Source organism: Micropterus dolomieu, linkage group LG02 (assembly GCF_021292245.1).
Source record: "Micropterus dolomieu isolate WLL.071019.BEF.003 ecotype Adirondacks linkage group LG02, ASM2129224v1, whole genome shotgun sequence".
Classification (NCBI taxonomy): Eukaryota; Metazoa; Chordata; class Actinopteri; order Centrarchiformes; family Centrarchidae; genus Micropterus; species Micropterus dolomieu.
Window position 1 is genome coordinate 9,975,395 of NC_060151.1, and position 13,666 is coordinate 9,989,060.

The following is a 13,666-nucleotide window of genomic DNA, read 5'->3' on the forward strand; positions in this document are numbered from 1 at the left end:
AACTCATGGACTCTCCCTCATTTCTTCTTAGACTTCCCCCGTGTGCCCTTCTTAGATGAGCTCATTGCTACATTTCCATAACTGCTTTCTCTTCTATGCTTCCTTATCCCCTTCTTTTCGCCTAACCCTCCTCCCAGCATGCCTCCTCTTTGTTTTCCTCTGGCCTTCAGAAAAATTGGGTCAGAGAGGAGGGACGTTGGACTCCTTCCAGACAGAATGGCATGTGGACAGGATATGATTTACTTTGAGTAAAAGTTACATGAAAAAGATAAATGTTTTGATTGCAGAAGAATATGAATATTCAGAAAAGAACGACTCATGCTCTGTGTGGATAACAGGAGGGAGAGATTATGGAGGAAGAGAAGGAAGTTTACTGATTTACCCTGTTACTTCCTGCTGCTGACACTTTTCATGTGAGCTGCTAAACACAGAAGTTGACTCAAGCAACAGTTTGCCAGTACTGTGAACAAACATGAAATGGGTCTGAGAGTTTACCCCGGATGCTGTGACTGAACAAGGACGGGGAATCTGCAGCGAGGTGTGCAGCTAAAGGATTAAAAGCCCACTTACCTGTGTCAGAGGCAGAGGACACAGCAGCCATCTTGTGTGTGGAACCTCTGGCTTCCTCCTCCTCGGCACCCCTCCTCCTTCTCCTTCTCGCCTCCACGGTGGATTCCTCTTCTTGCCTTTTCAGAAAGCGACGGATCCTGAGTGGTGTGTGAAAGGCTGACAGCTCAAATGCTTCTTGGCTCTCTCTTTCACTCTAACCCTCATTCTACTGCAGTGTAACTCACTCTATCTTCTGTCCCTGTGTCTACCGTTTCCTCCCCTTTATCTCCCCATAAATCCACTGCCATTCAACTTCTCCCCTCTTTTTTGTATTACTGTTTTCCACACCCCCTCACCCTACTATGGCTCTTTTCCGTCCTTTCCTCCCTAGCTTCTCTCCTCTTCTCCTCGTCTTCCAGCGCGCCTTCTTTTATTTATTTATCTGTCCAAGCAAAAGCGAAAGATTGTGCAATGCAATAGACAGGAAGCCAAATCCACCCCTGCTGCAGCAGCTCGGGGAAGATGTCTCGTCATGTTTTCCTCAAAACAGAGGAAGCTGATCCTCCCACTTGCTCCTATCACACAGCAGCAGCAGCAGCAGCAGCAGCAGTGTGGCACTGTATGCAGACTGCAGTCAGGAGGACAGATAGAAAGATGGATAGACAGAGAGAGAGAGAGAGAGAGAGAGAGAGAGAGAGAGCGAGAGAGAGAGAGAGAGAGCACTCTGTTCTCTGTTTACAGCTGGATGTATTCCCCAGCTGCTTCATCATGCACAAACACAACTATTTATATGATGCCTGCAGACACAGAAATACTGTGAAGCTTGGATGAGGATGTATACCGCATGAATAGATTTAAATCCTGATATAAGACACGTGCAGCCGTGGCTTACATAATACATTTTTAAAAATCCTACAAATAGCAGATGAATTGCATAGGATTCAAAGCACTGTCACCTTAGTGTGAATCAGTTCTGAAGGACCATATGTGATGTTGGGCACAGAAACGACATAAATCATTCTGACTGTCTGAGCTCATCCTTGGCTCCCTTCCAGTTAATTATGTGCGCTATATGGCAAAATGCATTCCCGGACCCTAGGAACATTACGTAAGACATTACTGGGTCAATTCGTTATGCACTTTACAAAAAAGACCATTTATACATTTTAACGTTTGCTGACGCACTTTAAGGTATTTAAGCGTTGTTTTGTTTTTTGAACAGACCTGAAGAGCAATTAGGCGATGACACGATAGCGGCACTGTGCCGTAGCCTACCGGTCACATCAATTGTCACATTCAAACCAGACCTGACGACGTTTAGTTGGCAGCACACCGCTGCCTTCTCCATGTGGCTGGCTTCGGGTGTTCTGACAGTTTGTGGTACCTATCAAGATGTAGCTACTACGTCTACTTAGTTCTGCGCATGCGCATTGGTTAGAGTTTAGACCTAATCGATTTGCATAAATGTAGCGTTTTTCGACAAGGAAGCACAAATCGTCAGAACACCGGCTGTTTCTAAAAAGTGAACCAAAGAATGGGAAGAGTGTGGGAAAGAAAGAACGCCTGACAAGTCAGTAGCCTAACGTTGTATGGGAAGCAAAATTTAGTAGATGTTTATACAGACGGGTCCAAAGATGAAGAAGATACGGTAGGCATAGGAATATACGCCTACATACTACCAATTAATGCAAGGGCGTCACTTTGTGTTAAAAGGTGGTGGGGATATGAGGTCTAAAGATCAAGGGTGTGACCAAAGACTTAGCTCATGAAATGTGACGATGCACATATACACATATTGAGTTCAGGAGAACAAGACGAGAAGATATTCCTGTTGCGAGCTGTTTTTCATTTTTAACAATGGCTTTTAAAAAGGGATGGGGACAAATTCGGCCATTTCAAAAAGGGTCCCAGTGTAAATGACACCTATGAAAGAATGTAAGTATTGGGAAAAGCTCACCTGATGAGTTTACTTGGCAGAGATGATGGCCATCACTGTAGGGTTTCAATGTAGAGGTATTCAAAATGAAGTCTAATAGCGAAGATTTAATGCTAGAAAATCCATCAAAGTTTATTTACACTGCTGGGTACCTGCCTTTTTATATACTGTCTATGGTACCGGCCAATGTATAGAAGGGAATGAGTGAGCATACAAAACAGCTAAAAAATCAACCTGGATGTTATAAATATACCCCTTTGGTAAAGGAGAAGCTCGACGATCAAAAAAGAAATTGCAGGACAGGGTGGGCATGGACTGGAAGGAAATTTACAGTGTGCAGTAATCTATCAGTGAACAGGGTGTGACTAGAAGGAACAGAAGGGAAATGACAGATTTAACCAGTCTGAGGTCGACCACACAGAGTTAACTAAAAAATTGTTTTTGTTGGGTAAGAGTCAATCAGATGAATGTTTGTAATGTAAAATCACGGAAAGTGTAGAACATATATTGTTATATTGTTACATTGTCGGAAATATAAGGATGACAGGATGAGGCTAAATCAAAAGATATGTCAGGCAGGAAGGAAATAGAGCCTTGAGGGTGTATTTGGAACAACAGGAGATGGGGTAAATGACCCACAGAAATCTCTCGTGGAATAAAATATGGTTATATTAAATGATTTATTTATTTATTTTAATTATGATGTGAAACAGTATCTTATCATAACTTATGCTACATACTCCGGTACAGTAGGTGGCGGTAAGACATGGTTGCAAATATACCATAAACCAGAAGAAGCAGAAGAAGCAGAAACAGGAGGGAAGCAAGCGTGTGTACCGCTGTCTGTCTAGCTGTGTAGCTGAAGGTGTATGGTTTCCGCGGGTGTTTTAGTGGATACCTTGTCTTACAAATATGGAAGCAGCCGACGACTTCATGAAGTACCGCTCCCCGCTGGTGTCGAGATATGCGAGCAAAGAAATGGCGTACAATTTCAGTGACAGGAAGAAATTCACAACCTGGAGAAAACTGTGGATATACCTGGCCAAGGCTGAGAAGGTTTGAGACTTTGTACTACCAACAGGCCTAACTTACCCTGTGTCCATGCTAACATTGTGCGTATCTACGCACTTTTGTCATGCTTTATCAGTCTAATGAGCTGAAGTTTGCGACCTTCAGAGAGCCCTATCATGTTCCCTGCTCTAAATATAGTGTTAAGAAAGTCCCTATTTAAGAGCTCTGCATGGTGTTCAGGCAGAGTGCTGTGTCTACGCCTTCTACCCTTTTATATAGTCAATCCTTGTACCATTCAACAAGCAGAACAACACATATCATAAATAAGAAACAAAATAGTTCGAGCAGTTCTAGGCTGGGGGAGACTTGCATTCATAAAAGCATTTTAACATGGCGTTTACACAGAAACAATTGAATGAATGTAATGTTTCACCTAATTTATAAATACAATAAAGTTTCCCTTTTTTATTTTAAACTTATGAAATTTAGCAATTCAAATGGGAAGATTTTATACAGCTGCAAACCCCTATATTGATCATCTAGGATGCCAAATAGCAACTGTTTCCACGGACTATTCATAAAAATGGAGGCAGATACTTAAATTTAAGTATCAAAATAAAGTACAAAAAGCAGCAGCCACGCCGTTTATCAAAATAAACTACTGTATTTTTGTATTTCAAAAGTACAAAAAATACTTTTCCAAGGTTCCATGAAATCACTTCCCAACTTTCTATCAATCGACCTATTTGATCTATCCCTTCACCAGTACCTTGACTCAGCTGATTAAATGGACAATGTTTGTGAGGAACAGCTTTTCTCATGCAATAAATCTGACACATGCAACCAGTCAAGTATTCACACATCCATGTGGTCCCCCAGATGAAGGTTAGTTTTAATTAGTTAGTTTTATTTTTTTCATGCACAACCCACAAAAATTTAACATATAGGCTGGAAGTAGCAAATTAACATTAACTGTGAGGGCTGCTACTCTGGTAAATGGTTAGAATGATTTAGCCTAGGCTACTAAAACGATTTTCATCAACCCTATCAAATACAAATGACAAAGTCCTATTTTGAATTTCAAAATACGTATTTTAAATACATATATCAAAAAAAACTGCCCATCCCTGTCCCGCACCAAATACTGTGTCCGCGGTCTTTTACTATGATAACCATGTTGGTCAAAACAGCATCACTATGCCTCACTATCTGAAAGTATTACACATTGATTATATAAATAAGTAAGCTCTATGATGTTTACACTGTGAAATATTCAAACCCAAGACTCCACGTTTTGTGATGTTGCACAACTCCATCAAATGGAAATATTCTTCATGTGTTTCTTTGGAAACCTGTGGTCTCCACTAGAAATTAAAATCCATTTCTGGGGCTTTTGAACAAGTTAGGCTGCACAGCGTGAGTCCGTCTTGATGGCCCCTGAAACATTTAGCTCCCAAACCAAAGAGCCATGCGATTCCCCCTGGACAGTTTTAAAACACAAAAGGTCAAGGTTTATCAAATAGACACAAGTAATGTTTAACTAAGCAGAATTTTGCATTTACTTGATTTCAAAATATCTGTTAACAATACTCTGCAAGCATCACAAATACCCAAACTTAATTATGCATGTGTCATATTGAGGAGGACAGGACTTTTAACTGTTAACGTATCCTTTCTCACATGACCTGTGTGAGACACGCACACACACTTAGACGTAAACTGTCTGTCCTCTCGAATGTTCTTGTATTTTTAGATGCTCAGGGGGTTTAGCTTTGCTACAGTTTGCCTGTGCAGCGTTAGTGAGGCCTGTGGCTGCGACTGTGTGTGTTTGTGTGTTTTGAAAATAGCCTGCAGAGAATGTCACAGTAACAGGAGACCACCCCCTGAGAGGCTGCATTTTACCATCTTAAGCCATGCCTTTCTTCTATATTATAGTAGTATATTATAGTAGCCTTTATGGTGTGTTTTTCCCTTCAAAACTGTTTTTATTCACCTTTTTGTGCAACTCGTGTGTTGAGTCACTGTTTGCTTGGAATTGACATCGAACTGTGTTGTAACATGGAGGGAGAGAGAAACTCTAATTTCTCAATGAACCCATTCTGTAATCCCGTCCCATGAATGCTCTGTCCCAATAGAAAAAAAACTGTAATGTAATCAGGATATTGAGTGCTTCTCACGAGGAGAGCACATGCCTGTCAAAAGTCAGAAAGGATAACTAATGTAATCATCCAGCTCTCTGTCTCTTATTCAAACTATTTAAAGTGACATGTGATTGTCAAATAAGTTTACAGGACATTACCAGCAGCAAACAGCCATGTCACGTTTGCCCAGATTAGCTGCTTCTTAACTAGGAGTGTAACATAGTTTTCAGCATTGATTCCTCTCCTGGTTACTTTTTGATAATTATTAGCCTTTGAAATTTAAAATATTAAATGCCTTCCACAGTTTCCCAGAGCGCAGGGTGACGGATTTTGTTAGACCAACAAATAAAAACCCGATGATATTCTGTTCACTATGATAAATGACAAAGAGAAGCAGCAAATCCTCTCGTTTGAGAAGCTGAAACTACAAAACATTTTTCACATTATTGCTTGAAAAATTACTGAAATGATTAATTGATTATCCAATAATATTTTTTCTGTTAACATATTTTTTCTGTTAACATATTAATTGACTAAGCTTCACTCTTAACAGAAAACCCACCAGACATATATTTATATTCATTATAATATTATATTAACCCGGAACTACCTGTTTTTAAATTGCAATCAGTATCATTTTCCATAGACACAGTTAAGGCGTGGATATACATGCTTTTAAGTACGCGTTTGCGCACGCAAGATGGCTGCCACGCGTATCCTGTGTTCCTTTGGAGCATACGTTGTGCGCGTCTCGCGAAGAAAGGATCAGCAGCAGACTTTAAAAAACTCCTGGAGCCATTCCGCAATTACAGAGATCGTTATGATGACATTAAAATCAGAACCTGCTCTAGTGTCTCTATGTTTGGTTTGTTTGCGATGTCCAAATTCAGATGTTGTCAAGGAAGACAAGTCATAAATCATCTCTTTTCTAATAGACTTGCAGAACATTTCCAGTGTTCAAACCTTTTACAACGTGGATTCAAAATGTTTTGCCAGTAAACCAAATTCCACTCTAACATATCAAATTCACCAGTGGACAGGCTTTTTTCCCCCACTGAGCCCCTCTTTCCGTTTTCATCCTCCTCAGGCTTTGGGTCTGCCCATCACGGACGCCCAGATTCTGGAGATGGAGAGCCACGAAAACGACATTGACTTTGCCATGGCGGCAGAGGAGGAGCGGAAGCTCAGGCACGACGTCATGGCTCACGTCCACACCTTCGCACACTGCTGCCCCACTGCTGCTCCCATCATCCACCTCGGTGCCACCTCCTGCTACGTGGGAGACAATACTGTAATTATGATTGCCAGCATATACACAACTACAGCCTGCATTATTCACTGGATTACATGATCAATAACTGTAAATATTTTGGATATGTCTTGTATGTGTGCCTTTTGGGCGGGGGGAAAAAACAATTCCCATATAGAAAATATAATATATTTCTCGAGTACAAAGTGCTTTCTTTAAAGGTTTTTATGTTCTCTAAGTCTTTGTTTTGTTTTTTTTCCTCAGGATCTGATCATGCTGCGGGATGGATTTGAAATTCTCATGCCTAAGGTGAGGCTCAGCTGTTTGCCAGAAAACATGCACACCCATCCAGTTGTGCACACATGAAATTGATGGGAACAGGGGCACAGTAGGGCTATTTTGTTCTTTTTTCCCCCCGCCAGCCTCAGCTGTTCAGTAAAAAAGTCAACAATGTAGATTTTTTTCCACTATGTTGTCACACCACACATAGAATACAACAGAAATAAGCGTGGCATGTGAGGGTTGTATGGGCATAAGTAATAACAGTGAGTTATGCAATAATTCAGTGCTAAACGTTTTGTTCTTCTTTCCACAGCTGGCCAGAGTCATAGACAGACTGGCAAACTTTGCAGAGAAAAATGCTGACCTCCCCACGCTTGGCTTCACACACTACCAGTGAGTCTGAATCCAGCTGCACCTCTGAGAGGGTCGTCTCATCAGATGCAACCTGTTTGCTGTGTTTAAACATGACGTTATCAGTTTCTTCATATGAAGAACATGCAGTGTTTACTTTTATTCCCTCTCTCCCTTTTTTATTTTATTTTTATTTTATTTTACTTTTATTTTACCAGGAAAGAAATCCATTGAGATTTTTTAATCCTGTTAATCCTGATGTCCTTCTCTGTCTACAGGCCTGCCCAGCTGACCACGGTAGGAAAGCGAGCATGTCTGTGGCTGCAGGACTTGGCCATGGACATGCGGAACCTGCAGCGGGCTCACGATGACCTGCGTTTCCGGGGGGTGAAGGGGACCACTGGCACCCAGGCCAGCTTCTTGCAGCTCTTTCAGGGGGACCATGACAAGGTCGACAAAGATGATGATTTTTAAACTCCCATACATTGGATTGTCATGGATTAGAATGAAACAATTCTAAGGTTTAATCATTTTCTTTCAACAGGTGGAGGAGCTTGACAGAATAGTGACAGAGATGGCAGGCTTCAAAAAGTAAGCTCTGTGCTAAAATGAGAGAGATTTAATATTCCTACCTGTAATATTTAGTAGAAACATGTCTGTAAAGTAAAATTGAAGAAATGTGGTTCTTAATAAGACACGACAAGCAGAAATGGTGACGCAGTTTATAACAGCAGTTTGTATGAACTATTACATGCCACAATCAAAGTAAGGGTGTTGCCATTTAACAGGTTATAGGGACTTGCTCTGTTATTATCCCTGATGATGTTGTTCCCACGCTACACAGAGCCTACCTGGTGACTGGACAGACATACAGTCGTAAGGTGGACGTGGACTGTCTGTCCAGCTTGGCCAGTTTGGGAGCTACTGTTCACAAGGTAAGCTGCAGCACCTGGAGATGTATAAAGAAATGCTGTTTTATGGAAATCTGCACTGCTGTTTCTCTGACTTCAAGTAGACTTGAAGATCTTAACATGTAGCTCATCTTCGATCTGTCTTCTGTAGATCTGTACAGACATCCGCCTGCTCGCCAACCTGAAGGAGATCGAGGAGCCTTTTGAGAAAGAGCAGATAGGTAAATTTACTCGCCTCTTACAGCAGGATCACTTTCAGAAACCCAAACACTGATTTATCCTGTAATGGACGTAACTGCACAAACTGCATGTCACCATGAAGTTGTCGTCTTCCTCCAGGTTCAAGCGCCATGCCCTACAAGAGGAACCCCATGCGTGCAGAGCGCTGCTGTAGCTTGGCCAGACATCTGGTGGCACTGATGGCTGACCCGCTGCAGACAGCCTCGGTCCAGTGGCTGGAGAGGACGCTCGACGACAGCGCCAACAGGTAAGCCAGGAACCCAGACAATAAATTGCTGTTTTTTAACACTCAGATTACTACATAATCCCCAACAGTAACACATTCACCCACAACAGCCATAGTGGTAGATCCCCCCTTCCCTCCTGAACAAGCTATTACTGTTTAGACGTTTGATAGTGAAACTAAGAAAAACTTATACCTGTTAAATTTGCAGCTTGGTGCCCTGTACCTTCTGCCTGAAAGCATCAATTCCTACTTGTAATGAAAGATGTGTTTTGGGTCATCTGTGATTTTTTAGGCCTTGCTTCCTCACTGTCTCTTCTAATATCTCCTGAAGTGAAGATGGGGGCAGCATACCAATTATTATCTCTTTTGTTCTAGCTTTAGAGTTGTGATTTACATTTGACAGTTAGGTTACTATACCATGTACTGATGCCATATTGAATAATGGATTCAATGGCTGTCCGGTAAAACAATTGCATGATGCTCTTGTCCACTCCATGGACACTGAGCCTTTGCAAAAAATGCAAACTCTTGCTAATACGTAAACAAACTAACTCCATATGCTGAGTCCACTGCAGCTGAGAACCAACCTGTATGTAACCTGTTCAACTCTCCCCATTAATTACGACTGGGATCAAAGACAATTTCAATGGTTGAGTGTGTAAGTTTTAGTGGCATCTAGTGGTGATGGTTGCGAATTGCAACCAATACATCACTCACCGCTTACCCCTCCCTTTCCAAGCATGTAGGAGAAGCTACGGTGGTCATTCTTTGTTTCAGCAATAACCACAGGTTGGTTTGGATGTGCACACATTCTTCGATGTTTAAAGTAGACTTATATCAAAGCAGGAAACAAGGCACTCTTCAAAAGATTCTCAGGCTCTGGTACTGGGTGTTTAAAGCGAAACTGCATAAATACTTTTCAACATTTCATGTGAAATATGAAAAATTTTTGGGAGCATTTTCACATTTAAACTTATACTAGACTGATTCCCTCCCTTAGCAGGAGTTCAGTTTTAATGTTTGATGATTTATCTGTGTTGTATTATTAGCTTGTCCTTTGAATTGCCAGTCAGAATGTAAAAATCTTACATTTTCAGTCAGTATGAAGACAAAAGCTATATATACAGGATATAGGGTTCATTGCAATGTGAACCAAAAATCATATATGATTTTAAATGGACATAAAACACAAATGTGTACAATTTTTAAAACTAAATTTAAAAGTAAACAGAAGGAGAGAAGGCCTTTCGACGTCAGTCCACCAACCAACAGATACAGACGTCCGGCAAACTGAGGAGGCTTCCCATGTCTCTGCAGCTCTCTGGGCACCACACCGGACAGATGATCCACACTGTGACTATGGGAGGAAAATAACTGTAAAAAATGCTTCAGGTAATGAAAAATATAAAGTTAACTGTAAAAGATGGCTCAGTTTACGTTGATAGTACTATTATGTCACACATGTGGGAGTAAATGAAACAAGGTAGCAACACCTCAAAATATAGATGACAGTAAGATAAACAGTAAATCTTATGTTGTGTTTTGAAGACAGAAAATGCAATATCAGCTGTCAAATGTCAAGTAGCCAAGACTAGTAACGTACTTACAGTTTACGGTGTGTGTGTAGCATGTGTGGTGGTGGCTTCATGACCTCAACAACCACTGATCTCTGAATGAAAATAAACATCTTGTAACAAATATAAAAGTGCCTTTCTCTCTCAACAGTCATATTCAAGACAATTATCTTGCAAAGTGCTGTCGATTGCAGTACTCAAATCAAAATAGCGTTGTGGGGAATAACAGTCTTACATGTAATGTCAAGCTCTTAGGCGATAAGTTATTTCTAATGTTTTTCAAGCTAAATAGCCACCATCATATGTGATCGAACGCTAGCTTATTAACCTTATGACAAGTAACATTATAATCAAGTGACATCCAAATGAACAACTCCATGACTATAGTTATGTGAAAATCAAAATACAGGTTAATTGATTTGCTTCACATTGTTCGTTTGAGTTGTATTAAGTAACAAGTTAAAAACTGATTCATGGTAACAATTAACCTTAAATCCCAGGTTTCTGCAAATCTCTGACCAATGTGTTGCACATTACCACATTTATGTATTTTAAAACATTGAAGCATTTTAAACCTTGTGTTGTATAATCGCAATATCAGATAACTTGCCTCTAGTGTAAGCTGCTAACGATGCGGACACTGGCTACCATCCGCCAATCATACATGTCCCCGGGGGTTTAGCTGACTATCTACCTCTATGCTAACAACTCAGTGTAGAATATAGCTATAGCTGCTTAATCCAAGAATGCTTGATCACGTTGAGCTTGGCGGGCATGGTTTCAGCCCCCGATGCACCTGAGCTCCACCCAACCCCCACCTCTTTGCCCATTTGTGGAAGCGCAGTGCTGCGCTCCTGATATGTCTATGGCCAAATGAGCTTCAAAACGGCTCTTCGTGCAACCGGTCAAAAATCATTATTTTCCCATTGGCATGGCTTTTTTGGAACAGGGATAATAGCTTTTTCATTATATTGTTGTTACAGAGAGCTTGATTTTTCCCGTGTAATGTAGTGTTTGATCTCAGGCGTAATGTAGTCTCTATTGTTCGGACATATCTTGATGGTCCATTTTGGCCCTACAGTATCAAATAAATGTTTCCTATGATCGCCTCAGTAATACTGTCAATATTATTATTATTATTAACTTGATAGAAAACGTCCCAATCTGCGGCCAGGAAACAACCACTTCCCTATACTTGTCCTGCCAGACATTGACAGGCTTGCTTATTTTAAGGGCGGACCTGAAAGTGGAAATCAGTTGGATAGTTTTGTGGTCCGAGTTTAAGAGGTTGATCCTAAACTTAGCAGCTTTTAATAATGCCATAGCATTTGTTCAGTATTTTGTTTTTCTGTGTTCAGTCTTTGACGTATTTCTGGAATCCTGGAAGAGTATAGTCCCATTTTACAATGATTGAAATCCCCAAGTAAAAATATCAATGTGTCCGGTTTGTTTTGGAGTTGATGGTGAACGCAGTCCGCTAATACTGAGGCAGCCTTGGATGCGTTCCCACTAGTCGGGATATACACAGACTGTTCCCATAGTCTCCGGGCAAATAATCTGATTGTAAACTTAAGCATATGAGTTCAAGGTCAGGGGTGCTTGTTTTTAGTTGTGTAATTATTACACCAAGAGTCCTTCTTGAAAACACAAATGCCACCTCCACTCATTTTCCCTGAGTTAGTGTTCCTGTCCATGCAAATATTTAAAAAAAACAAAAAAAACTATACCTGGATCAGTTGATCCGGAAATCACCCTGAACCCAGGTCTCTGTGAAAATCATCACACCATCGTTTCAATTCTTCTGTGGTGTAATCCAGTAGGCCCAATTTTGGTGTAGCTCTTCTTTCCCTAGGGATAACAGCCATTCCCTAACGTAGACCTGCGACACCTGGTCCCCTCCCTGGGGAGCAGGGTGGTAGCGTATTGCATGCAAACACCTTTGGGCAAACAGATGCTATGCTGGTCTTTTTTTCCATATATTCGGATATCCTTGTGTCAGCCTCCAGTGTTACTCAATAAGAAGCTTTTGTCACTGAATCTTGGCTCTGAATAGGTTATGGGTCACACAGAAGCTTTTTCCTCCCTACTACTGTAACGGTGTCTTTACAGGACTCCCTAAGAAATTCATCAGACAGCTGTAGCTGATTCAGAACGCTGCTGCTAAGACCAAAAAGTATCCTGTTTTATTTTCTATTTCACCCTTTTAAAAATTATATTTTATGTAAAGCACTTTGAACTGACTTGTTGTTGAAATGTGCTATACAAATAAACTTGCCTTGCCTTGCCTCCTCCTCATTTGTGTGCAGGAGGATCTCCTTGCCAGAGTCCTTCCTGACAGCTGACATCATCCTCAGTACTCTGCAGAACATCACAGAGGGACTGGTGGTCTACCCCAAAGTCATTGAGAGACACATCCGCCATGAGCTGCCCTTCATGGCCACAGAGAACATTATTATGGCCATGGTGAAGGCTGGAGGAAACAGACAGGTACTGGTGCAGATTATGTTTGTAGCGCAGTACAGTTCACTGTGTCTTGCCGCTGTGTAGTCAGCTTTTGTGCATAAAAAAATAACCTCTTTCTACTCCTTCAGGACTGCCATGAGAAGATTCGTGTTCTGTCCCAGGAGGCAGCAGCTGTGGTCAAACAGGAGGGTGGTGATAACGACCTGTTGGCCAGAGTCCAGCGAGATCCCTACTTTGCCCCCATTCTGGGGCAGCTAGACACTATACTAGACCCCAAGACCTTTATCGGTCGTGCCCCCCAGCAGGTACAACACAAACAGCCCCTCATCTTTATTCTAGCGGTCATCACGAATGCTTCTCCGCCTGTACAAGAGCTTTCAGCCTTGTTTATTTTTTACATATCTGTATACATAGCAACATGCTGCACACTAGCTCAGTTTTTTGCTGATTGATGTTAAAGCTGAACAAAGTGCCCAGAAGCCCATCTTAAATATCAAACTAACGGTGTTTAATATATTCTGTTCTTTCCTTCTGCCGCATACTCCTCTCGTCCAGGTGACCAGGTTCCTGTCTGAAGAAGTACGCCCCCTGCTAGAGCCTTACAAGGCCAAGATGGATGTCAAGATTGAGCTTGAGCTCTGACACATAAACACACACGGATACAGTGAAGAATACAAGCCAAGACATTTCATGATGTTATGAAGCCTCAATAAAGAACAATCATTTAAATTAA

General features: G+C 41.3%; 2 protein-coding genes across 4 annotated transcripts in view; one reads left to right on the forward strand and one right to left on the reverse strand.

Moving 5' to 3' along the window:
- Window positions 1–1,912, reverse strand: part of si:dkey-110g7.8 (GTPase IMAP family member 8) — a 9,021-nt gene extending 7,109 nt beyond the window's left edge. Inside the window, exons 1-2 of one of the 3 annotated variants that reach the window (XM_046073811.1) lie at window positions 1,774–1,912; window positions 571–686 (exon numbers count right to left, since the gene is read on the reverse strand). In XM_046073811.1, coding sequence (XP_045929767.1) covers window positions 571–601 — 31 coding nt within the window. In that variant the 5' untranslated portion in view covers window positions 602–686; window positions 1,774–1,912. Of the gene's footprint in view, window positions 1–570; window positions 708–1,773 lie in introns of all 3 variants that reach the window. The other 2 variants (XM_046073780.1, XM_046073800.1) reach the window with 2 other exon arrangements.
- A 1,366-nt stretch (window positions 1,913–3,278) lies between these two features.
- On the forward strand, window positions 3,279–13,666 carry adsl (adenylosuccinate lyase). Its single transcript, XM_046073846.1, has 12 exons — window positions 3,279–3,541; window positions 6,725–6,928; window positions 7,151–7,195; window positions 7,482–7,561; window positions 7,798–7,969; window positions 8,064–8,110; window positions 8,364–8,454; window positions 8,582–8,651; window positions 8,770–8,917; window positions 12,777–12,957; window positions 13,062–13,238; window positions 13,489–13,666. Exons 1-12 carry the CDS (start codon window positions 3,398–3,400, stop codon window positions 13,573–13,575), a joined length of 1,446 nt encoding a protein of 481 aa, XP_045929802.1. The 5' UTR covers window positions 3,279–3,397; the 3' UTR covers window positions 13,576–13,666.

Bases quoted from the DNA above. Each gene is read 5' to 3' on its own strand.
- adsl (XM_046073846.1), top strand. From the start codon at position 3,398: ATGGAAGCAGCCGACGACTTCATGAAGTACCGCTCCCCGCTGGTGTCG. The intron at 7,970-8,063 runs GTCGACAAAGAT...TTCTTTCAACAG, and splicing joins TTCAGGGGGACCATGACAAG to GTGGAGGAGCTTGACAGAAT. The intron at 8,652-8,769 runs GTAAATTTACTC...GTCTTCCTCCAG, and splicing joins TTTTGAGAAAGAGCAGATAG to GTTCAAGCGCCATGCCCTAC.